We start from the raw sequence: 27,969 nt of genomic DNA on the forward strand, positions 1-27,969 counted from the left end.
AATCACACCACACAAATTACACTTAGGTCTGGGAATTAATTTATCACCACACCACATAAATCCCATTTTTAGATAGCTCTCTTGATATAAACGAGTTTTTGCATTCTTTTTCATTGTTCCCTTTTTACATGAACTTATTCTTTCTGTTTCTGTTGTTTCATTAGTGCTTTTTTGTTGCTGAACGTTAAAAATAGTCAAATCTTCATTAATGCAAATATCAGTTTTTGATAATTTATTAGTGCGAATTGGTTCATTAGCTTTGCTACAAGTAGGCATTTCTTGATCGTCAGAATCTTCCCTTCTTTTTTTAAGGAAAAAATTATTCATGATTTTGAAGGGTATATGTAACTTTAATATTTTATTTTAAAATTTATTTCAAGTAAATAATTTTTTTTCCGGATGTAAAAAGGAAAAACATTTGTTTACGATGTCTCTTGTAAAAGTTGGAATATATAACAATAAGAAAAACCTCTATTCACTGAATTTAACGACTTTAATATCGTACTTCGTTTATTCTCACCGATGACAAAAGACTCATGCTTTTTGTTTAGGGGAAATGATCATGTATAATACTTGTCACACTGAACCGAGAAATACTAAAACAAACAGCAGGACAACTAACCATTCATTAGTTCATTTTCCCCAGTATTTATGTGCAGTCACACATCTAGTTACTACGACACGCGGTGATCCAATGAAATCCCAGGATATAATATAAGTGATACAAAAAATGATAATTTTTATATACGCTTCATCCATTAAAATCAAAATATATAATTTTTTTGTTTTTGATTTAGTTATTTGTGGTAATTGAATATTTTGCTTTTTTCAAATAAACGATTCAAAATTTCACAGCACCCTTGTGGCATACTTGCGGCACCCAGTTTGAGAACCACTGATCTACACCAATGCCATCTACCACCGACTACCACCACTAGTATTTTCACAGACAATCACAAACATCGATGCCAATGGCAGGATTCGAATCCGCAGCCTTTTGGCTGGAGAGAGCGGATAAGCTAACCACTCAGCCAACTAGGCTGGCACAAAAACAACAAAGGTCATACTGTGCCATAACTAAAGATTACAGCTATACATAAGCAGTTAAAGAAAATTGTAAACAATATGCCTGTACAAAAATCAAGTTCCACAAAACAGCATCTACAGATAAACAGAATTGCAGCAGAGGGCACAGCAACACACAAGGTCAGAGGTTATTAGAGTAGTACAGAAATAGTTAACAATACAAGTTAATAAACAAAATGCACGGAATTATTATTATTATTATTATTATTCGTGACACCTCCAAGGAGTCCGAAGACTCATCGCGGGAGGACACCTACTGTACAACTCTCCATCTCCATCACTACTGAACTTCTACTACAAATCAACTACATCAGCGCCATCTACCACCACCCACCACCACAACAAGTATTTTTTGTCTGTAAATTGTGTGTGTTCTGAAGGGCCGATTTGTCTGTATGCAGGATGAAAAACCCGAGTTTCCGGGAGAAAAAACCCTGCTACCTCCGTATGAGATCAGCTAACTCACCTTCAATTGAAAAAATCCATATAAAGATTCCTCCCGTTACGACGGGAATCGAACTCAGGCATTTTCCAATTGAAGGGAGCAATGTACCGTCGTTCTTCCAATTGCGCTATGGAGGCATTTAATGCAGTATCTACATATAGATAAAATTATAACAAATGCTTTTACAGCAGTACATAAATATACAAAAAAGGAATTATTATACAATATGCATGCATAAAAATTAAATTTAGCAATGTGTATCTACATATTGTGTATCTACATATCTACTACAAAACAAACTTACTAGAAGGTTACACAAATATACAAGGTGTCCTACAGCAACACATAATTAGTTGAAAAATAAACTAGTAAATAATATGTATGCACAAAAGTTAAGCAATGTAGTATCTTCATATAAACAAAATTACTGCAAAGGTTACAGCAGTACATAAATAGACAACAGTACAAGTTAATAAACAAAATGCATGTACAAAGCCAAGGAATGCAGTATCTACGTATAGATAAGATTACAACAAATGTTATTACAGTAATACACAAAGAGTCAGAAAAGGAATTATTATATAATATGTATGCATAAAAATTAAGTTTAGCAATGTGGTGTTTATATATTAACAAAATTATTATGTGACACCTCCAAGGACTCATCAAGGGAGGGCACCTACTCTACAGCTCTCTGTCTCCACCACTCATCGAGTCACAAACAATAATGAACTGCAACTACCATCACTATCTACATCAACATCATCTACCAGCCATCACTAGTATTTAGTATTTCCACAGACAATCGCAAGCATCCATGCCCATGGCGAGATTCGAACCCACAGCCTTTTGGATGGAGAGTGGATACGCTAACCACCTGGCCAACCAGGCTATAAAAATTACAACAAGCTTACACAAATATACAAGATCAAAGGCTACAACAATACATAACTGATGAATAATATATATGTACAAAAGTTAAGTTAAGCAATACAGTATTTACATATAAACAAAATTGCAGTCAAATATGTTTGTACAAATTAGTTCTTTGTAAAAAATTAAAATCATCATGCAATCTGCCTGCGTCTGCTAGCATCTGTCCGAGTGTATATTGCTTGGTTAGATAGGTAAAAATTTCATTCCTCTCTCATGTAAAGTGCTGGCACTCCACCAGAATATGACAAATAGTGAGGTGTGCACTGCATTTTTCACACATGGGAGGGTCATCAGCCATCAGTAAATAAGAATATGTAAGATGACTGTGACCTACGTGGAGCCTAGCAAGAACAACTTCCTCTCTTCTCTTTGTACGTTGACCAGAATGTCAATGATTAATTTCAGGTTTAATGTCATATAATTTATTAATTATATGAAGAGCCAAAGGCTTCAATTCGGCGACATAAACTTATTTAAGTTAAGGGATATTACATCCCACAATGAGGCAACTCATGGTAAGGGTGGAGCAAGCTCCGATCACTATTCTTGATATTTCCCCATAATGTGAAACCCAGTTCCTAGGAGCTGTATTGCTGTTTTACATTATGAGCTAGAGAAGGTCACTACCCAGACCGGTTTCAACCTTTATTGAGGTCTCATTAGTGAGTAGTTAGACCTAGAAATACCAAGTTTGTAGCATTATATTCAGCATGAAACTCTGAGTTTCTTATTCGGCTATGAAACAATATGGGATGTAATATCCCTTAACTTAAATAAGTTTATGTCGCCAAATTGAAGCCTTTGGCTCTTCATATAATTAATAATTTATTAGGACACCTTCTTGGCAATTCTCATAGTAGGGTATATGTAGGTTCTGTTTGCTACAAACTTGGTATATCTAGGTCTAACTACTCACTGATGAGACCTCAATAAAGGTTGAAACCGGTCTGGGTAGTGACCTTCTCTCACTCATAATGTAAAACAGTAATACAGCTCCTAGGAGCTGGGTTTTACATTATGGGGAAATATCAAGAATAGTGATCAGAGCTTGCTCCACCCTTACCATGAGTTGCCTCAGTGTTGCACTCCCTAAAGGGTTAGTTGTAACACTATCCAGGTATTTGCTTACACTTGGACTCGCCAAACTTTATATAGTTTCTATATTCAGCATGAAACTCTTTGAGTTTCTTATTCGGCTATGAAACAATATGGGATGTAATATCCCTTAACTTAAATAAGGTCATATAATTTGTTTGTTAATGCTTCCTGCCTTGAACCCCCCCCCCCCCTAACCACCACTGAGCAATTAGATTTGATCTTATAATCTGTCTGCATATGATACTGTCAAACAGTACATGTAGAAAGTATGAGCTGATTTAGCAGCTACATCTGCATCCTAATTTCCCTTAATTCCAATGTGGCAGGGAATCCAGCACAACTGAACATCAAAATTAAGGATTTTAATTTTGTAAAACAGGTAAAACACCACAAAGTACTGGATGTGGAATATACATAGGAGGGGAGATAGCCTGTAAAAAGCTCAATGAGTCTATAAATTATACACTTTTGGTAGAAGTTTTCTTTCATATGCACAAGTGCAAGCTGAATGGCATGTAACTCTGCTGTATAATTGCTGCAATCAGGTGGGATCTGGTTGGAGATAATAATGTCAGGAAACATAGCAGCACAGTCAACAGAGGTATTAGTTCATCATCTGCTATGTGTGCATTAAACAATTGCAAGTAGACAGATGATGGAATATGAGACTTCTGTAGCTGACAAAGTGAGAGGTTGCAGGATGGAGTTCAAATCTGCATGGAGGGATGCAGTTATGTTTAGTGTATGCAATATTGTCAACATTCATACCAACAGCTTACACAGTCTCTTTAACAAGCATGTGTGTGATATTGAGCATCCCAAAGCAGAAAAAAGGCACACTAATCCATGTAAATGATCTGGGAGAGACTATCTTTAGAGCATAATTAAGAGAAAACTGTTTCTGTTGAAGTGATAGAGCCAGTTCATTTGCTTCAATATAAAGACTGAGTGAGTGACGTGCAAAAGGCACCAGTAACTATCTATATACGCTGATGATGGATGGAATCAAACCATTGCAGGTTACTGTCTTGCAGAACCATAAACTTGAGACCCATAATCCAGCTCTAAACGTATAATGCATGATAAAGATGGAGCAATGAAGCCGATGATAGAGTGCAAAGGAGGTTAAACACTCTTGCATTTTTCTCTTAGTCGAAATGTGTGCTAGAAATGTAAGTTTTCTGTCAAAGATGAGTCCCAAGAACTTGGCTTCTGTAGCTTCTAGAATAACAGTTCATCTCATTCTTAATTCAGGATCTGGGTGAAGACTGCGTTTTCGACAGTATACAGACACGTTTTACTCTAAACCTAAACCCATTACTAAGAGCCCACAGAGAAATATGATCAATTGCTTGCTGAAGTTGTCTTTCAATTACCCTCATGTTACGAGAGTGACAGTAAATTTTGAAGTCATCAACATACAGAGCAGTGTCTACAGTGGGAGGAAGCTGTTCAGTGATTGATTTAATTTTAATATCCAAAAAAGTCTCAACACTTAAGACAGAGCCTTGGGGAACACCCTGTTCTTGATGACATGGTCGAGATAGCATAACCTCCCACTCTGGAAAGTTTTTTAATAAATACAGGAAGGTGTCCTTCAAGACTGTAATGAGATCTTTTAATATGCCATATCTCCAGGTTGTGTCATAAGCTTTTTCCATGTCAAAGAAAACTGGAAAAAAGTGTTTTTGCTTCAGAAATGTATCTTTTATACAAGTTTCTAAACGAACAAGTGGTCTAAAGTTGAACAATGTCTACGGAACCCACATTGTGTATTGGGGAGAAGATTGTTGCTTTCTAAATAACAGAGAAGTCTGGCATTAACGATTTTCAAGAGTATATTACAAAGACAGCTGGTTAGAGCAATGAGTCAATAATTATTTGCTTTTGTGTTGGATCTTTTCCTGGTTTTGGGATAACAATGACAACTGACTTAGCCAAGAATTTGGAAACTCTTCCTCTGCAAGTATTCTATTGTATAATAAGAGAAGGAAATCCATAGAAGATGATGGTAGACGTTTTATCATTTTGTAACGGATGTCATCAGGTCTCATTGCACTAGGGTGAGATAGTAGGAGAGCTCTTTTTTAGTTCCTCTTAACAAATGGCTGATTGTATGGCTCAAGAACATTGGTAGAAAATTTAGCTTTTGTTTCTCTTTCTGCTCTTTCAGTATTAAAAATTCAGGAGGATATGAAGCTGTAGCTGAGATTCTGGCAAAATTTTCTCCCAAAGTGTCTGCAATAGTTTTTGGATCAGCAATAATGCTTCCATTATGGTCTAAGGTTGATAAACAATGTGTTCTATATCTGCCTTTCATTTTCCGGATTTTATCCCATACAATTTCTGGACTGGTCATTTGATTAATAGATGTAATAAATTGGATCCACGATGTTTTTACTCTGACGTATTACATAACGTGCTTTGACTCGAGCACATTTGAAAGCAATAAAGTTTGATGTGATGGGGTATCTACGAAATACACCCCATGCTGTATGTTAATTTTTTTTTTTTTGGCTGTCTGACATTCTGGGTTCCACGAAGGCTTTGGATAGAGGAAACTGAGATGATGTTTTTGGAATGGAGGCTGATGCTGCCTGGACAGTGCACTCCATTATATACTTTACTACTTCATTGAGAGGTGTTTGACTGACAGTATCAGCATTAAATTTTGCAAGATGAGAAAAAAATGTCCCAGTCAGCATGGTCCATATAGGTATCTGTGTGGGACAGCATGGTTCCTGTGAAGACATTGTGCAAAGAACAGGAAAGCGATCACTTCCATATATGTTATATGGAAGTGATCACTTGGGATGTTACTTCAACATCCCAAGTGAGCAGTGGAAGAATGGAAGGGGAGCAGATTGTAGAACAAGATCATTTGCAGAATATGAACAGGTAGGCATATGGCATTGAGTTTATTATTTAAAAGGGAAAGATTATTATTATCAAGGATTTTTTCAATGATTCGACCTCATCTATTAGTGTTGGCGCTACCCTACAAAGTATTGTGACCATTAAAGTCACCCATCAAAAGTATGGGTTTAGCCAGTTGCAAGATAATATTATCAAGATCAATTTCATTTAACTCAGCACTCGGTGGTAAATAAATTGAACATACTGTAATAAGAAATCTCACGGAGAGACGAATCGCTATTGCTTCCAGAGCAGTATTAAGTTGGACATGATAGAAAGGAATATGATAGCTACTCCTCCATGAGCAGGACCATCTCCAGTTCTCTCCTTACATACAACAGTGAAATTCCTAAAGGAAAGGTCCTCACTCTGTCTTAAGTACATTTCCTGTAGACAGAAACAGAAAGGTTTGTGTTTCTGTAACAAAATCTTGATAGTATCAACATTCTGGCAAAATCCATGCCAGTTCAATTGTAAAAATTTTTCTATTGTTTTGGTTTTATAGACTTGTCTGGTTTTCAGGAGGCTGAGGGCTTAGCTTTGTCATATTTATATTTATCACTTGTTTTGGGGAAGTATTGACAGCTAGCGTCCATCTCTTCCTCTGGTAGAATATTCAATACATTTCATGTGTTAGGGTCAGTTGGTAAGTTTAGTTTATTCAGTGGGAACTGAAGTATCCATTTTTTTGTGGGAGTGTCTGGTGGTTTATCTTTGAGTGATATCTTTGCCAACATTTTGTTTGACAAGTGGGTCTTTCATCGAGTGGGATCATTTTTGGAGTTATCTCTGGAGTAAGGCCATATGGTCATGTGATTGATGCACTCCACGATCATAAGGTGCAGGTATGGTGAAATTATCAAGATGGTGGAACAGACATACAAGTTTGAGTTGCTGTTGGCACTTTTCTTAACTGTTACCTCCTCAGCATAAGAGGATCTTAGAGCAGGTGTCATAGTGGCTAGCTTTCTTTTTGCATCCTCACATGTTATGTTTTGGTTCTGCTTTCATCTTTTGTATTTCTTTTTCATCTTTCCATTTCTGACATACATGAGAGTAAGCTGGATGATCTCCCTGATTGTTGACACATTTAGCTTTTTTTTGCAGAGTAAGATTTGTTATCATGTTTCTTTACTACCACATCGGGCACAGGTAGCAGAACCACGACAGGCAGTTTTGGGCATGTCCATATCTCTGACATTTAAAGCATCTTAGGAGGGTTAGGAATTACATTTCTAACAGGTTAATAATTTGAATAAAGAAGGGTGAGATACCCTGCTTTTACAGATGTTGGAGGCTTAGGTGTATCAAAAGTAAGGATGATGTTCTTGGTTGAAGGGCAACCATCCCTAAGTATCAGGAAGCATCTCACACCCGTCACTCCTTGATCTTTAAGTTCTGAACATATCTCATCAGGAACATCAAGGAGATCACATTCTGATATCACTCCTCTCCAGGAATTGATGTTTTATGAGGTGTCACTGTGATTTGTATTCCGCCCGTTGTCGTTGCTCTCAGTAGTTTCTTGGAATGTTGCTGACAATGTTTCCACAAGGAAATCACCAGAATGCAATTTCCTAACAGTTTTGGGAAGTCCTGCCAGTCCTAAACCTTTTTGAATAAAGAAGGGTGACATTTTCCGTATTGATTTTTCACCTCTTGCATGAATAATTAAAAATGTTGGTACATTTATACTAGTATCATATATTGTTTGTTTCTTACTTCTGTTTCCATATACTGTATCTACAGTATCAATACTTGGTTGGGATGATTTTGTTAGGTTCCCTGAAGCATTTGAGGATGAAGGATTCATGCTCAAGGAGTTCTTGGTTCAGTGCCAGAGCTCCCCACCCGCCACAGAGCCACACATGGATGCCCACTGACTGGACAAGCAATGACTGCACTCAGGAGTGGTATGCCAGGGATACCCTGGACACTATACCGGCACTACAGCAAGCCTAGAATCCCGACTCCTGACTATGAGGTGAGAGACTTACTGCAACACTGTTGACCCTTGAAGGCAAGCCTACTAGCCAAATGATCCTGGCTGGGCCATCCAGTACTGCCCCATCTTGCTGAAGCAGGGGCCAAAGTAGTACAAGAAGTACAAGTAGTACAGGAAGAAAAGCAAAGAAAAAGAGGAAGAATGAAAAGGGCCAGTACCATCACTGGGAGGTCCCCTCCACCATGAACAGGTGCCTCACATGCTTTCCGGGGATCGATGGAGAAGTTAGGAAAATCATTCATGCAGCAAAACAAGTTGATGGAGAAGGATTTGCTTTCATGCTTGGTGAAGAAATGGAAGAACATATTGAAGGCCATTGAGAAGTGTTAACAAATAAGGAACTGGAAGAACTTTTTGAGTCTTCTACAGAGGAAAAAGAAGAAACTGAAGTAGAACCAGCAATGAGGACATTACTGAAATTTACTTAAGTGTTTCAAATTGCACAAGCATGAAGGACAAGATTATGGAATAAGATCTTCAGATGGAACGCTGCATTAAAGTCACCTGTATAATCAGTCGGCGGTAGAGTCTTTGACGCCCGCATGCAATTTCTATCTAAGTGCCCCTGTAACGATCCAGGAGTGTGTGGTTCTTTTACAATAATAAAAATTTAAATTATTTGAAATTTCTTAAATAAATTTTGACAGAACAGCCACAGGTTGGTTCGCTAAATGTAACGAACCGAGAGTGTTGACTAGGCAGGAAAATCGTTACAAACCCGTATATTAAAAAAATTCTCAAAAGTTAAAGCAAATTTTGATAAAGCCACTTCACTTTAATCGTTGAATATAATGATACAGGGATTATAGCCTTCTCACTGACCCGAAACGCTAACAAAATTAAAATGAATTTTAATTGAAGCTAAAATTATTTGAACTAAAGTTTAAAAAATTCTTGCATTTTACAAGTTATTAAATTCTTAGTAACTTGTAATAATTTTTATAAGTGGAACTATATTTTAGGAAATTAAAAGAAACTCAAGATAGATGAGAAAATAATAAAAGAATTCAGAAATAATTAGAATATTTAATATAAGTATTCAAAAAATAATATCTTTATAGAATAAGAGAAAATAAATTAAATTACATAAATATACTTGACATTTTTTTAATTAAAATTTTAAGGTTTTTGATTTCATATTCACAAAATTAGAAATAATGGTCTTAACGTCTAATTCCACACATATATCATTTTCAATAGCTATTAATGCCAAATTAACAAGCCTTTTTTGTGACATACTTGTTCTTAAGTAGGTTTTAATCAATTTCAACTTGGAAAAGGAACGTTCACCGCTTGCTACACTAACAGGTAAGGTTAATAGTATTCTTAAAGCAATTGAAAAGTTAGGGAAAGATAAATTATTGGACACAATAAAATTAAGAATATCGAAAGGGTTTTGAATATTTAAATTATCCTTCCATAAAATATCCCAGAAGGCCTCATCATATAGTTCTATTGCATTTACATTTTTATTGTCACAGTCCTTCAAGAGAATCTCTATATCGTAACAAATTTTTCGTAAATCTTTTTTGTAGTAATCTATACAAGAAATTGAAATTATATCTTTTAGTTGTTCAAAATGTTCTATTAACGAACACATTGCAACATCTAGAAGTGCATAAAACACATTCACTCTAAATTTATCTTCTGATGATCGTGGCATTTCATCATGATGCTCGTAGTCAAATTGTCGTGTCTTCTTTCGTCGTCGAACTTTCATACCAGTTTTAAATTCTTGTTCTCCATCCACCTCTTCACTCAGTTATTTTGCCGTTTTTAGAACTTCTTTAAAATTTGTATCTGATCGATACTCTTGTAAGAATATTTTTAAGTTTTCGATAGATTCGAAAGCAAGTGTAATTTTCATATTTTTGTCTTGAAGCATTTTACTCGCAGGGTTTATTCTGTTAAGTAAATCATACCAAGTTATAAGAGAGCAAATAAATTTGTAGTCCTTTATTTTAGCACATAATGTTTGTACTTCATGCTGCGTTTCTTTATTAAAATTTTCATTATTTAAAATTTCAAAGAAGTGCATCATAAATTTCTCCTAACTGATATCGTAGAGGGTGGATTGCATTAATTTTACTATCCCATCGCGTTTCTGATGGCTGTTTCAATGTTAATTTTTTTTACGAACTTTAAAAGGATTGCCCAACGTTTGTAAGAGAATGAAAAGAAATTATATATTTCTTGAATAATTGCAAAGAAACTAATTGTATCTGCATTCACTTTGGCTGCATCGTTAATGATTAAATTTAGAGTATGAGCAGCACATGGCAGGTAAAAAGCTAGAGGATTTTTGTTCAAAAACAAATTTTAGAGCCCATATTTGCCCCATTGTCATACCCTTGACCTCGCATGTCTTCAATGGGAATGTTCCATTTTTCCAGTTGTTCCATTATTGTTGCATATAAACCACGTCCTGTGGAATCTGATATATCTGCAAAACCTAAAACGTTTTCCCTGATCTTGACAATTCCATTGTCACAGGAAACAAAGCAAATAATAATGGTCATTTGTTCTGTTTTACTTGCATCAGGTGTGCAGTCTAAAATTATGGAATAATATTTAGATTTTAGAATTGATAATAAAATTGTATCCCTGATTGCTTTACTTAAAGTCTCATATTTCATTTTGATTGTCTTTACTCAAATAGCGTACTGTATTGTTTCGTTGTACGGCCCTTTCAACATGATTTTCCATAACGGGATCAAACATTGCAAACAGTTCGACTAATTTTAAAAAACTGCCATTCTTCCTTTCATATAATTTATCAGATGATCCGCGAAAAGCTAAATTTCGGCTACCAAGGAATTTTATAATTTCAATCAAGCGTTCTAAAACACTCGTCCAATGTTTCTTTTCCATTTCATACATGCTTTGAGTCTGGAAATCAATGGTAGTTTTGTTTTTTTAAATTTTTATCAAGTTCTTTCCATTTTAAGAAATTTTTCATGTGAGTTAAACTAGTCTCATGTCTATGTAAAGTTGTACTTAAATTTCTCCAATTGTTATAACCTTCTACAAGACTCAGTAGGTGTGACAAGTTTGCAACAAAAGCAAAAAACAGAATTTAAAGTTTCGGAATAAATGAGCCATGTTCTTGGCACGAGCTCCCGTTTTCCATTTTTCTATTATAATACGTGTCGCCAAATTTACGACCATATGTATCTCTGGGATATATTATATTTTTATTTTGAACAGGTCCCATTTCAATTAAAACAACTCGTAATTTTTCATCAATATTTCCCCGTTCCAGTGGATCTTCTAAATTCACAGAGACTAACAATGTGTTAGTTTTGTGGTCAACTACAACTAACTCTTGTTGTAGTTGACTAAATCCTAACTATTTTTCACTTAAATCATGTTCAATCATCTTGTTCAATAGTTGCAATAGTACCTTCATGCAAACTGGATGATGTGCACGGTTCTTCAACTCTGATTTCTGATGTATCGAGTTGGTTACAATCTGCATCAGAATATTTTAATATTTTAACAAATTTATTAAGAGCCCCAGTTTGTTTCTTAATATCTGCTTCTTTCGCAGCGTGATGCTTATGATTTTGTGCACCGGATAGCTTTTTTTTAAATTTTTGATTCCATTTCTATTTTATACCCACAAGAAATTATTATACAACACAACACAGAGACGAAATAATAGTCTGCACTGCGCTACTGTCAGTAGCCTACTGAGATGCATATCACATGACTGGTTAACTAGCAACAAATGTTTTGTACGAAAATTCGTTTCTGCGCATAAAAACTGTTCACCGTTTCACTTTAGATAGACTGCAGTAGACACAACATTCTGCAGGCAAGCATTTAGCCTGCTCTAGCTGCAAAATTATAAACAGCTGGCTGATCAAAGAGGCGGCAATATACATTTTTTTAAAATTTTTATTCAGTGTATACGGCCTCATTTATTTTAATATTGATCATTCTAAGATTTTTTTGTTTTTATGATAAAAATTTTGTTTCTTAAAAATTAACTTACGAACCGTTCCCTGGCGGCAGCGGCGACCCCATCATGGCGGCACCCGCATGCCTGCTTCTGCCGGCCCTGTGTATAATCACCAAAGGATTACAACCTCTGCAGCAACACTCTGATAAGTTAAAAGAGAGATAACTTCTGATTACAATTTCTTCCAAAATGTTTTGGAAAAAATTCCTCCTATGATACCAGAAAGTCACTAGTAGCCTAATGCAAAGTCACAATGCCTACATCATTCAGCTCACTTCATCTCATCACACAGACATTATATCATCTCACATCATCACAAGAAGGGAAAGTACAGTACAATAATACATTTTGAGATAGAAAGAGAGACCACATTCACATATACATGGAAGACTTTCATTACATAATATTGTTATAATAGTTCTATTTTATTATTAGTTATTGTTGCTAATCTCTTACTGTGTCTAATTTATAAATTAAGCTTTATCATAGATTGTATGTATAAGAAAAAACATAGCATATATAGGGTTCGGTACTATCCGTGGTACATCCAGTAGGGATCTTGGAACTTATCATTCATGGATAAGGGGGGGGAGAAGACTACTGTGTGTGTGTAACTAAAACAGAGTTTAAAAAAAAAATCGCCAAGATTCTTGAAAAAGATCTATAAACAGAATAGAAGAGTATATACATGGAAGACAAAAAAATATCCCACAAAGTATTAAGGAATGCACAAATCCATATAATACAAGAGAAAATTGAACATACTATAAATCAGATTTTATCATATATGATATGAACGAAATTTGTTAATAAAAAGTAACACGAAAGAAATCAATATACACATACTGGTCACTGAAGTAAAACCTTTTATTTAATACTGTGCTGAGCCTCCTTTAGCCCTAATTACAGCATATATATGCAGTTTGGCATACATTTCATAAGGTGTTGGATTGCATCTACAACATACCATGCATTCACCAGACAGTACTTTAACTGGATGAGATCTGATGGAAAAGGACCTTGCTACTGGATCTGTTTTTCTAACATGTCCCATACATTCTCAATGAGTTCAGATCCAGGTGGTGGCCAGGAAAGATGGCAGAAGTCACTGCCAAACTCACTGAACCAGTGCTGAACAATTCTTGTATGATGGACAGTAGCACTGTCGTTCATGAAACAGCTATCACCTGTTGGATAAAAAGTGAACACTGCAGGATGGACTTGATTGGCAAATCAAGTCCATCCTTGATTAATGTTCAGATATTCATTTGAGGACATCTGACCTTCCAGAAATATCAGGGGATCTATTCCATACCAGTAGAACATGCCCCACAACATGACAACACCTCCAGAACCTTGAGTTGCATTTACAACTGCCTACTGTCAGTAGGGTGAGAGTTTGGCAGGAGTCCCATGAGAACAAGGTGTACCATGACTTGTTAGACCACATCACTTTTTTCCAGCCTTCCAGTGTCCAGTCACAGTGTTTCTGACACCACTGTAGATGAGCTTTCCAGTTCTTCACAGAAATTAGTTGGTTGGTTTCTAGTTTATTTGGTACAAAAACTACAAAGGTCATACTGTACCATACTAAAGGTTATAAGCATTTACAGAAAAATAATTTCATAAAGCAGCATCTCTAGGTAAACAGAACTCCTGCAGAGGACACAGCAACACACAAGATCAGAGGTTATTACAGTAGTGCAAAAATAGTTAACAATATAAGTTAATATATAAAATATAAAACACTAAGCCAAGGAACACAGTATCTACATATATGTAAAATTATAATAGATGCCTTTATAGCAGTACAAAAATAGGCAAAAAGGGATTATTATACAATATGCATGTATGAAAATTAAATTTAGTAATGCAGTAGAAACAGAATTTAGAATACATATAAACAGAATTACTAGAAAGTACACAAATACGTAAGATGTCCTACAGCATTACATGATTATTCGAAAAATAAAGCAATAAATAAGATGCATACACAAAATGCATGTTAAGTGATACAGTATCTACATATAAACAAAATTACTGCAGAGGTTTCAGCAGTACATAAATAGATAATTATAGGTTAACATATGTATATACAAAACAAGTCAACAAAAGCAGTGTCTACATCTAGGAAGATTACAACAAACATTATTATACTAATAAAAGGAATTATTATATACAGCATTGATGCATAAAATTTAAGTTTAGCATTATGGTATTTACATATTAACAAAATTACAGCAGAGTGATACAAATATACAAGATCAAGGCCTATGATAATACATAATTGGTCAGATATATTACAAATAAAAGATAAAAGTTATGTTAAGCAAAAAAGTATTTACATATAAACAAATTTATGGTCAAATGTGTTTGTATAAATTAATTCTTTCTAAAAAATTAAAAACATCATGCAATTTGCCTGAGTCTGCTAGCATTTCCCTGAGTGTATATGGCTTGGTTAGATAGGTGAAAATTTCATTCCTCTCTCGTGTAAATTTTTGACAATCTACCAGAATATGATGAATAGTAAGATGTGTGTTGCATTTTCACATATGGGAGGGTCATCAGCTCTCAGTAAATGAGAATGCGTAAGGTGACTGTGACCTATGCGGAGCCTAGCAAGGACAACCTCCTCCCTTCTCTTTGTACGTTGACTAGAAAGCCAATGTTTAATTTCAGGTTTAATGTTATATAATTTGTTTGTTGATGTTTCTTGCCATGTTAACTCCCACTGAGCAATTAGCCTTGATCTTATAAGTTGTCTGTAGTCTGTATATGGAACTGTCAAATAGTATGTGGAGAAGGTATGGGCTGATTTAGCAGCTGCATCTGCAGCCTCATTTCCTTTGATTCCGATGTGGCTGGGAATCCAGCAGAACTGGACATCGAAATTAAGGATTTTCATTTTGTGAAGCAGGTGTAGCACTTCATAAAGTACTGGATGAGGATTATACATAGGAGAAGAGATAGCTTGTAAAGAGCTCAATGAGTCTGTATAAATTATACACCTTTGGTAGCAGTTTTCTTTTATATGCACAAGTGCAAGCTGAATGGCATGTAACTCTGCTGTATAATTACTGCAGTCAGGTGGGATCTGATTTGAAATAATAATGTCAGGAAACACAGCAGCACAGCCAACAGAGATGTTAGTTCTTGAACCATCAGTATAGATGGGTAAGAAATCAGCTTTTGCTGCTCTGTGTGTATTAAACAATTGCAGATAGATGGATGATGGGGTATAAGATTTCTGTAGCTGACAAAGTGAGAGGTTGCAAGATGGTGTGCAAGCCTGCCATGGAGGGATGTTGTTATGTTTAGTGTAGCTAATGTTGTCAACATTTATACTAACAGCTTGCATAGTTTCTTTAATACGCATACCAAAAGGATGTATAGCAGTTTGATGTGTGTGATATTGAGCTTCCCAATGCAGAGAGAAGATACTATTCCATGTAGGGTGATCGAGGAGAGATTTTATTTTTAGGGCGTAATTAAGAGACAACTGTTTTCGTCGAAGTGATAGAGTTGGTTCATTTGCTTCTACATAGAGACTTGGAGTGGGTGAGGTGCGAAAGGCACCAGTAGCTATCCGTATACCTTGATGATGGATGGAATCCAACCATCGTAGGTTACTCTGCCTTGCCGAACCATAGACTTGGGATCCATAATCCAGCTTTGAACGTATAAGTGCACGATAAAGATGGAGCAATGAAGCTCGATCAGCACCCCCAGTAGAGGATAGAGTGCGAAGGAGGTTCAAAGTTCTTTTGCACTTTTCTCTTAGTTGACAAATGTGTGCTAGAAATGTGAGTTTTCTGTCAAAAATGAGTCCCAAGAACTTGGTTTCTGTAGTTACTGGAATAACAGCAGGTCCCATTCTCGGTTCAGGATCTGGGTGATGAGTGCGTTTTCGACAGAAGTGTACACAGACACTTTTTTCTGTTGAAAACTTAAACCCATTATTAAGAGCCCACAGAGAGACATGATCAATTGCTTGTTGAAGTTGTCTTTCAATTACTCTCATGTTACGTGAGTGACAGTATATTGTGAAGTCATCAACATACAGAGCATTGTCTACAGCAGGAGGTAGCTTTTCAATGGCTGAGTTAATTTTAATAGCAAAAAGGGTTACACTTAAGACAGAGCCTTGGGGAACACCTTGTTCTTGAAGATATGGTTGAGATAGCATACTTCGCACTCTGACTTGGAAAGTTCGCCTGGACAGAAAGTTTTTAATAAATATAGGGAGGTGTCCTTTGAGACCGAAGTTATGGAGGTCTTTTAATATGCCATATCTCCAGGTTGTGTCGTAAGCTTTTTCCATGTCAAAAAAGACAGAGACAAGATGTTCTCGCTTCAGAAATGCATCTCTTATACATGTTTCTAACCGAACTAAATGATCTAAAGTTGATCGATATCTACGGAAACCACATTGTGTATTGGAAAGAAGACTGTTGCTTTCTAAATACCAGAGAAGTCTGGCATTAACCATTTTCTCTAGTATCTTACAAAGACAGCTGGTCAGAGCAATGGGTCGATAATTATTTGCTTGTGTTGGATCTTTTCCTGGTTTTGGGATAGCAATGACAATTGACTTATGAGAATTTGGAAACTCTTCCTCTGCAAGTATTCTATTGTATAATAAGAGAAGAAGATCCATAGAAGATGATGGTAGATGTTTTATCATTTCATAATGGATGTCATCAGGTCCTGCTGCACTAGGGTGAGATTGTAGGACAGCTCTTTTTAGTTCCTCCTTGACAAATGGCTGATTATATGGTTGAAGAATGTTGGTAGAAAAATTAAGCCTTTGTTTCTCTTGCTGCTCTTTCAGCATTAAAAATTCTGGAGAATATGAAGCTGTTGCTGAGATTTTAGCAAAAGTTTCTCCTAAAGTATCTGCAATAGCTTTGGGATCAGCAAGAACATTTCCATTATAGTCCAAGGTGGACAAACAATGTGTATTATATATGCCTTTCATTTTCTGGATTTTATCCCATACAATTTTTGGAGTGGTCATTTGATTAATTGATGTAGTAAATTGGATCCATGATTGTTTTTAACTCTGATGTCTTACAAAATGTGCTCTGGCTCGAGCACGCTTGAAAGTTATTAAATTTGATGTGGTGGGGTATCTACGAAATATGCTCCATGCTCTGTGTTGATCTTTTTTGGCTGCCTGACATTCTGGGTTCCACCAAGGCTTTGGATAGACTGGAAATCGAGATGACATTTTTGGGATGGAGGTTGTTGCTGCCTGGACAATGCATTCTGTTATATATTTTACAGCTTCATTGATAGGTGTTTGACTGATGGCATCAGCATTAAATTTTGCAAGATGAGAGAAAGTGTTCCAGTCAGCCTGGTCCATTTTCCATATAGGTATCCGTGTGGGTGAACATGGTTCCTGTGAAAACATTGTACAAAGAACAGGAAAGTGATCACTTTCATATATGTTCTCTTCAACGTCCCACATGAGCAGTGGAAGAATGGAAGGGGAACAGATTGTAAGATCAATTGCAGAATATGAGCAGGTAGGCATATGGAAGAAAGTATTGAGTTTATTATTTAGAAGGGAAAGGTTATTATTATCAAGAATTTTTTCAATGCTTCGACCTCGTCTATTAGTGTTGGCACTACCCCATAGAGTGTTGTGGGATTCCTTATTACAGTATGTTGAACATACTGTAATAAGGAATCCCACAGAGAAGCGAATCGCTACTGCTTCTAGAGGAGTATTAAGTTGGACCTGATGGAAAGGAGTATGACTGCCCACTAGGATAGCTACTCCTCCATGAGCAGGACCATCTCCAGTTCTATCCTTACGTACAACAGTGAAATTCCTAAAGATACGGTCCTCATTGGGTCTTAAGTAGGTTTCCTGTAGACAGAAACAGAAAGGTTTGTGTTTCTGCAACAACATCTTGATATCGTCAATATTCTGGCGGATCCCACGACAGTTCCATTGTAAAAATTTTCCTATTGTTTTGATTTTATTGACTTGTCTGGTTTTCGAGAGGTTGAGGGCTTACCTTTGTCAGATTTATATTTATCCACTGTTTTTGGGAAGTATGGGCGGCCAGTGTCCATCTCTTCCTCTGGTAGAATGTTCAAAACATCAAATTTGTTAGGGTCAGTTGGTATGCTTAATTTGCTTTCAGTGGGTATCGAGGTATCCATTTTTTCTGTGCGAGTGTCTGGTGGTTTATCTTTGAGTGAAGTCTCCACCATAATTTTTTTGACAGATGAATGGGACCATTTTTGAAGTTGTCTTTGGAGTAAGGCCATAGGTCTTGTGATTAATGTGTTCAACAGAGAAGCACTTACGATCGTAAAGTTCAGATATTGTGAAATTATCAAATGGTGGAATAGACATACATGTTTGAGTTGCTGTTTGCACTTTTTTAATTGTTACTTTTTCAGCATAAGAGGACTTTAGAACAGGTGTAATGATGGCTAGCTTTCTTTTTGCATCTTGATATGTTATGTTTTGTTCTGTTTTTATTTTTTGTATCTCTTTTTCATCTTTCCATTTCTGACAGGCACGAGAGTATGCTGGATGATCTCCCTGACAGTTGACACATTTAGCTTTTTTTTCACAGCAAGATTTATTTTCATGTTCTTTACTACCACATCGGGCACAGGTAGTAAAACCACGACAGGCAGTTTGGGCATGTCCATATCTTTGACATTTAAAGCATCTCAGCGGGTTAGGGATATATATTCTAACAGGACAGCTGAGATACCCTGCTTTTACAGATGTCGGAGTTCTAGGTGTATCGAAAGTAAGGATGATGTTCTTGGTTGGGACCAGGCAACCATCCCTGCGTATCAGGATGCGTCTCACACCTGTAACTCCTTGTTCTTTAAGCTCTGAACATATCTCTTCATTAGGAACCTCATGGAGATCCCATTCTGATATCACTCCTCTACTGGAGTTGAGTGTTCTGTGAGGTGTTACTGCAATTTGTATTCCACCCATTGTCGTTGCTCTCAGTAGTTTCTCGGAATGTTGTTTGCACATTGTTTCCACGAGGATATCACCATAACGTAATTTCTTGACAGTTTTGGGAGATCCTGCCAGTCCTTCTAAACCTTTTTGGATAAAGAAGGGTGACATTTTCCCAATTGGTTTTTCACCTGTTGCATGAATGATTAAAAAGGTTGGTACAATTTTGTTAGTATCCGATCTTTTGTTTCTTACTTCTGTTTCCATAGGCTGTGTCTATATTATCAGTACTTGGTTGGGACTTTGTTAGGGTCCCTGAAACATTTGAGGATGAAGAATTCATATTTTAAGGAATTTTAATTTGGCGCCAAAGCTCCCCACCCACCACAGAGCCACACATGGACGCCCACTACCCGGCAAGCAAAGAATGCGCTCAGGAGTGGAACGTCAGGGCTATCCTGGACGCTATACCGGCACTGCAGCAGGTCTAGTATCCCGACCCCGGACCATGGGGTGAGAGACTTACTGCAACAGCGTTGACCCTTGCAGGCAAGCCCACTAGCCGATTGATCCTGGCTGGGCCATCCAGGACCACCCGTCTTGCCGAAGCAGGGGCCAAAGTAGTGCAAGACTACCAGGATCCCCCTTTCCAGATGTCCACGGGTCGCACCGCACGGCAAACATGGCGGCAGGGCGTTGGATCCCAGTGATGGTGGTCTGGAAAAAGGATAGTGAAAAAGACTCAGGAGAAGTAGAGCAAAGAATACGGGAAGAAAAGCAAAGAAAAAGAGGAAGAATGAAAAGGGCCAGTACCATCACTGGGAGGTCCCCTCCACCACGAACAGGTGCCCCACATGGAGGGGACAGAAATTAGTGGTTTTTGTATAGGCAGATTGCCAATACTGATCCTCTTCAATTCCCTGCACATAGTTTAGTGAGATTATGGGTCGGGAACAGTCTTCGTTAATTGCTTTGGTCAATTGCTGCACACAGAAAGTTCTGTTTGTCTGTAAGCCTTCTCTGATGACAACAATCTTTTTCTTGACAATGTCTTAGTATCACAGTTATGCCTCTCAGACAAGCAATGTTGGTTATTTTTAGACTGATTGAGCACCTGGGATATCTCACCTTTTGAGAAACTAGTCATCTCTGCTGTTTTCAAAATCCAACCAGATGGGCGTCCACAATATGCCCTTTATCAAACTCCAAAAGATTCTTTGTTTTTCCAATTGCAATGAATACTATTGACAATTACTGAGTAGCAGCATTCTTATATAGTTGCATATGAACATCTGCATCAAGGTTTCTAATTTAGTGGCTGGTATGTATAGCTATAGAGTTGATTAGATTGTAAGTACTAAAAGAAGTGATAAAGGTATCAAGAAATAGGAGAGCAAGGGATTAGATGGAACATGACTCGAGTGAATATATTTATGTTAATATTATATAATATGTGATTAAATAATAAGATCCACTTAATTTTATTTTTACTATTTAAACTTTAGTACATATTACTGGAAATCTGACAAACCTGAAGCCTGTGAATTCTAACAATAGATCCAGGTGAGATATCGGGAAAATTAACTCCTACTTTTCCCAACACAAGACACTTGAAATCGGACACAGTTTGGTCACAAAGGTCCAAATCCATATATGGATTATTTGAACCTATTGAAATTTAACATATAACTTTAAAAAACAATTAACACAGATGATATTTTAAAAAAAAAAAAATATATATATATATATCTATATAAAATACTTCTAAATTTGATTTCTATTTTTCTATATTTCTAAAATATACACTTATGGATTTGCATCCATAGTACTAGGAAAAAAAGAGTTCTAAGTTCCATTTTAGTCACCAGAGGAAACTTTTTCAAGCCTTTTCTTTGACTGGTTTCCAGGATTGTCGATCTCTGGCATTAGATCGCATAAATATATACAGGACTTTGGAAGAATGGTGGAAGAACAGTATAGCAACAGTGTTTGCTATACTGACCCAAGTGAATATATTTACGTTACTATTATACGATATATGATTAAATAATAAGATCTGCTTAATTTTATTGTTTTTGTTACTATTTTAACTTTAGTGCATATTACTGGAAATCTGACAAACCGGAAGCCTATAAATACCTGGGTATTAGTCATCTTTGTGCTTTAGTTTCAATTGGTCTTTTGGTTGTTCATTTGCATGAGATTGTGAAAAGGAAAACTGATAGCTTTGGCTACATGATGGTATAAAAGAGTTCTTTTATATCATCTGATACTATCAGGCTCTCCTGCACCCCTATACTAACTACTCTAGGCCTATGATGAACACTGCTTTACCTTTTCACCTCAATAAAGGTCAAAACCAGTCTGCGTAGGGGGCCCTTCCCATAATGCATAGCATTATGCATGTCTTTAAGGAAATGTGGCTTGCCTTATGGGATACTAAGGCAATTGATGTAAAGTTATTTGCCTCTATATGCAAGTGGCCCAGTCGTGAAGTTACTTCATATGCAAACTTTGTTTGCTTACACTTGGATAAAGGATGAAACCAAGAATGCAATTTCTTGGCATCTTTGATTTATATATACCTATAGTTTTCTCTTTTTTACAGTGTGTGTGTGTGTGTGTGTATATATATATATATATATACATATATACAGGTAACCCTCGTATAACGTGGATGTTAGGTTTCACAAAAATGCCGCATTATGCGAGCCTCAGATCACATAGAAAAAGTAGGGTTAGTTCTGCAATCGTTTTTTTTTTTTTAAAGATTATATAAATAATGACATATCCAACAAAAATATATTTTTATTTAATTCAGGCAATTCATGTAAGTTAAGAAAACATATATACTATGAAACAAATACATAGCATAAAATTATAAAAAATTATAAATTGTACGTAAACTTCATTGCACGTAATGCATAATGTTTTAGGCAAAATAAAATAAAGTGTATATTTTAATCGTCATCACGCTCTTCAAAACTAACATTTCGTAGATGTTCTTTATTTACTAGTGGCCAGACGTCGTCATCATTTGAAATCTCTTGGAAATCATTAGTATAATTCTCATTACATACATCGGCTGGTTTAGTTATCAAGAAGTGAGTAATAAGACCTTGCATACCACTATGCTGCAATTTTGTTATTAAGTTCATAATACAGAGCTAAACAAATATCCAGCTGTCTCGTGAATTTTCCAGAGCGCTTTATTGAGAGATTATTATCCATAAAATAACTTTCTTGCCAAGTCCATTCCTTATGCTATTTTCTTTAAACTGAATTCTTTAACGGATTCATCACAATCAGAATCTTCGGCAGAACTTTCTCCGCCATTCGGTTCGACGTCTCTATTAATTGTACCAGTTCCTCCTCATTTAAATCTATTTCCCCATCAATTAATTCACTATTGAAGAGATTGAAGTGCTTATGAAGAAGTTTGCGAAGGTTGAGTCTCATGTGCTGATCTAAACCAAATGTGTCTTCAGTCTTAATCAATTGTTACCTTGGCAGTTTACAGAGGGTGGGTTTATCCCTATTAACAAAAGCATATATCGCAAAAGTGCTCTAAATGGCCATTACTATAAAAAAAATTTTTTACATAAAAAAAAGCATTACATATCGTATGTAACTCACCAAAAAATAAAGTGCTCAGCTTGAGTAATACGCTTATGATTTTTAATGCGCTTTACTGGCAGAAAACGAAGACAATTTTCAACAATAAATACTTTACAAGGTAAACAATTGATGTACATGCATGCTAAAGGGTATTTCCTCTATACATGCGCAATACGAGCAGATGCAAATTTAACAAAGATAAAATTTGATTTTTAAGTCGCATGTTGAAAAATATATGAAAATATAAAGGGTTACTACAGTTTGTAGGCCGTCTTATATCGAAACCGCATTGTAAAAGTACCGCATTATACAAGGGTTACCTGTATATATACCAGGTGATCCAAAAGTAACAGAAAAAGTAAAAATTCAATAATTCGAAAAGTATAGACAGTAGAACGATGCGATTTTCACAGAAATGCACACAGAAAGGCATGGAATTTTTTTTTAATAACGAAAAATTTTATTACCAGAATAGTTACATTTGCCACCGACAGGTGGCGCTTCAGTTGTGTCAGTAGTTTGTGTGGTGGTGCAGTACAGTTCACAATGCAGCTAGGATTACAAATGTTCAATGTGACGGCCATCATTCATGAGAATGGACATTAGACGTGGCACAACACCCTGCACAGCATCAAAGAGGGTTTCAGCTGTAATTCCTGTCACATGATGGCGAATAGCTTCTTTCAACATGGCCAATGACATCGGTGACCTCTGTACACCTGTGACTTCAAGTAGCCCCATAACCAAAAGTCGCAAGGTGTAAGGTCTGGAGATCTTGGTGGCCATTCGTGCGGGAAAGAGCAACTGAGGACCGGTCATTGGCAAATGTCGATCGCAGCAGGTGGTGGACAGGACTTGTGATGTGCGGAGGTGCTCTATCCTGCATGAATGTTACACTATGGAGCACCTGCCTCTCTTGCAAGGAGGGAATGATGCTGTCTCTTAAAAGGGCTGCATAATGCTCGCTTGTGACAGAATATTGTGACACCTTGGCAGAACGCTTAACTTCAGTAATAAATGTTAAATGCTGAAAGTTTAACTTGAGTATTCACTACATCTGAAATTTACGTACCTCACGGTTTAAATAGTGACAGGTAGCAGCTGTGGGACCGCTACAGCGTCACCTGTCGGTGACAAATGTAACTATTCTGACAATAAAATTTTTCATTATTAAAAAAAAATCCCATGTCTTTCTGTGCATTTCTGTGAAAACCGCATCGTGCTGTCTATACTTTTCGAATTATCGAATTTTTACTTTTTCTGTGACTTTTGGATCACCCGGTATATAAATAATGAAGAAGAAATAATACTATCATTTAAAAAAATATATAGAATCTAGAAGAGAAAGGGAAGTTCAACATTGTAACATTAAAAGTCCTGCAAAAATATTATTTAATCCCTATATAACAGTGGCTCTTAACTATGAGATATATACTCTTGAGGGAAATGTGATCATTCTTGGAGCAAAATTCTTCATAACATTTATTATAAGAAATATTTCTGATAATAATATTTAAAAAAAAAATAAAAAATAAAAAAAAAGGAAGTAGGCAGAGCTCCATTAACCAAAACATTTTAAATATCAGTGGGTTGCAATTCTCCACTCTTTACTACCATCACTAATAGTGAGCTCAAAGTTATCAAGGGTGAGATTATGGCAGACAAGTGCTACTATTTCATGGCCATAAACTGAAATAAGTATATATGTCTAAAATAGTAGATTTCTATGGTTAAATTTTTGAACTGCAGGATTAAAAACCTTAGTTTCTGGGGATAAAAACTCATACTTTCCTGTGGGAAAGACAGACTAACTAGGGAACTGTCAAAGAAAGACTTAAAAAGTTCCTATAGTCAGCAATTAGAAACAAATGTATAATGGACTTTCTGTGGATGGTCTAGCATTATGAAAGCAAATGCCATTTCTAGAGGACTATACATGCAGCTATAACAGTGTTAAATGTGATAATAAAATAATTATTTTGTAACTATTTAAAATATTAATAAATATTTCCATACAGAATTTGACATTTAAATTATATTTTTTACCAGCTTTTTCAGTAACATGGTATCATATTAAATTTAAACAATGAACTATAACAACTTATGTAAAGTTTCTTTCAAACATTTTCATTCAATCTAAATCTTATCATGTATCCTATTATGCGTTATACCACAAATCAATTTTAAAAAAATGCGACTTGCATATTCTCATTTTTAAAATGGTGGAGGGATACTAAGTCATATCTATCAAGATAAGGGAGGAGTTTTGAATATATATAAAAAAGCTTAAAACAGTTTAAAAATTTCATACTATTTTCAACTGGTTGTTAATTTCTTATAATTTGCATTACTCACTTCCTATGATTCAAAACAGAGTCACTTTATAATATCAAAATAAAAGTGCTTCACTAAACTGTTCCAAATAATTCAGCATTATTAACTATTACACAGATGGATGAAGAAACTCTGGAAACATGAACTATTTCTCTTATCTTGCAGCCATCTCTTAGCAAATGCCCACATTGATAAAAAAAAAAAAAAGTAGGTGGTATTTGAAGTGTGTCAGTTGAATGAACTTACCACAATGAGTCTGTTGACCCCATGGAGGGTGTAATAATAATAACATGAAGAATAATGATAAGAGGAAAAGAAAAAGGGTGATATGATAGAGACATTTAAGTTAGTGAGAGGATTTTATTGGATTAATTCAGATGGGATTAATAAAAGATTGGTTTGGTTTATGTGTTATTAGCACAAAGACTACAACAGTTTGCATAACAAAAGTTTACAGCAGCACACAAGGTTTATAGAAAGTTACAAAAAATTAAGCAAAAGAGTATTTACACACAAATAAAATGACAGCAAAGGCTAGAGCTATGCACAGATAGTCAAAGATACATTAGTAAGTAAAAAGTAAATAAAGATGTATACAAAAATGTATAAAGTTATACAGTGTCTTCATATAAATAAAATTACAGCAAAGTTATAGGTGCACACACGGTCAGAAGCCACAGCAGAACACAAAATAATCATATATATAGGGTGATTATAAAATAACGTCAAGTGTTCATAGCCCTCTAGCAAGTAATGTATTGGATGAAACACACCAATATTCGGTAGACATACACAGTGGAACATGGGGATTCGATTTAACGAAAAAAAAAGAACCAAACGTCGCCAACAGGGGAAATTTTGGCGCTGCCAAATTAATTTTAGTAGGTGTGACTAATGAATTACTAAATGACAAATGAGAGACAGCACACATCAATTTCATGATTATTGTTAATTACAAACGAGGTAATATGACCAGCATTCTGATATTCCAGGAATTGCATACGGTGCACGACATTTTCCACAGTGGCTCGCAACATATCGGAATTGATTTGTCTTACGTGTAACGTTATTCGATCTTTCAAAGTTGGAATATCGAGTACATGTCCTTGATACACAATGCTTTTAAGAAATCCCCACAGCCAAAAGTCACAAGGATTGAGATCAGGCGATCTCGGTGGCCATGGCATTGGAAATGCACGATTAATGATTCTTCTGTCAGAGAAATGTTGTCGCAAAACACGCTGTACCTGAAGTCCAATGTGGGGTGGTGCACCATCCTGCATGAAGATGGTCGAATCAAGACATCCTCTTTGCTGCAGTTGTTGAACCACAAAATTCATACTGGCATACCTGTTAGCATTGACGGAACAGGTCACTGGTCCATTTTGGCGATTTTCCTCGTAAAAAGTTTGGACCGATGATAAAAGATGCCGTAAATCCGCATCACACTGTGACTTTGGACGAGTGGATAGGCATCTGCAGACACACATGCGGATTAGTTGCAGCCCAAATGCAACAGTTGCATGTGTTAATATCGCCGTTCAAATAAAAGTGCGCTTCGTCACTCCATAAAATCTGCCACGGCCATGCATCATCCACTTTCATGTGCTAAGAATCTCAAAGATAAGTCTATTCATGTGGTCGCATCACCAGGGCACAATTCTTGAACATGACTGATTTTATAAGGGTAAAACTTCAAAATCTGATGTAGGATTTTCCACACTGTTGTGTATGCGATATCCGTTTGCTGGGATATTGCTCGTGCACTGATGGTACCCTGCACATTCGTCACCTCCTGTTCCACAATAGCAGTTGCAACTTGTTCAACTTGTTGATGATTGATTGGTTTGCATCCCCTGCCTACCTGCACTGCTAGAGTTCCAGTAGTTTCAAATCGCTGAATCAGTTTTCGTAAGTTTCTTACGCTAATCGGTCCTTTTCATAAATTTTTCATACGCCGAAAATCATGAAGACAAGCACTGGCATTATTGTTCCGCTGACAATAGAGTTTGACTAACAAAGCACGCTCACGTAAGGTAAGAGGCATCGAAAAGCAGTTCATCTACGAATGATAAGAAATATCACAGGCTTTCCTTTTATTGCATGATCACTCACAAGAAACGCGAAAATGCAAATTAATGCATTTTACTTAGTAAACAGCGCCAAAATTTCGTACTTTTTTTTTTTGTTAAATCGAATCTCCATGTTCCACTTTGTATGTCTACGGAATATTGGTGTGTTTCATCCAATACATTACTCGTTAGAGGGCTCTGAACACTTGACATTATTTTATAATCACCCTGTACATTAGTATATAAAACTGTAAATAAAAATATGTACAAAACTGTACAAGGTTAAACAATACATTATCTGTGCATAAATAAAATTACAGCAAGAGTTACAACAATACATGAGATTAAAAAGTTACAGCCATTCGCAGGTAATCAAGGATAAAATTAATGTGTATGTACAAAAGTCAACCTAAACAATGTGGCTTCCACATATAAACAAAGCCACACCAAAGACCACAGCAGTACACAGGGTCAGAGGTTAGAACAGCCATGGTCAATTAGCAGACAATATGCACAAGATTAAATTAAACAATGCAGTATCTACAT

General features: G+C 36.1%; 1 protein-coding gene across 2 annotated transcripts in view; it reads right to left on the reverse strand.

The window, feature by feature from the left end:
- The window catches only part of LOC150108495 (protection of telomeres protein 1-like), a 492,786-nt gene that overhangs the window by 277,196 nt on the left and 187,621 nt on the right, over positions 1-27,969 (reverse strand). For both annotated transcript variants that reach the window (XM_090415908.1, XM_090415909.1), the window contains exon 7: positions 20,931-21,067. In XM_090415908.1, coding sequence (XP_090272034.1) covers positions 20,931-21,067 — 137 coding nt within the window. The remainder of the gene's footprint in view (positions 1-20,930; positions 21,068-27,969) is intronic.

Source organism: Typopeltis vanoorti, chromosome 3 (assembly GCF_054136105.1).
Source record: "Typopeltis vanoorti isolate ZY-2024b chromosome 3, IOZ_Tvanoo_1.0, whole genome shotgun sequence".
NCBI lineage: Eukaryota > Metazoa > Arthropoda > Arachnida > Uropygi > Thelyphonidae > Typopeltis > Typopeltis vanoorti.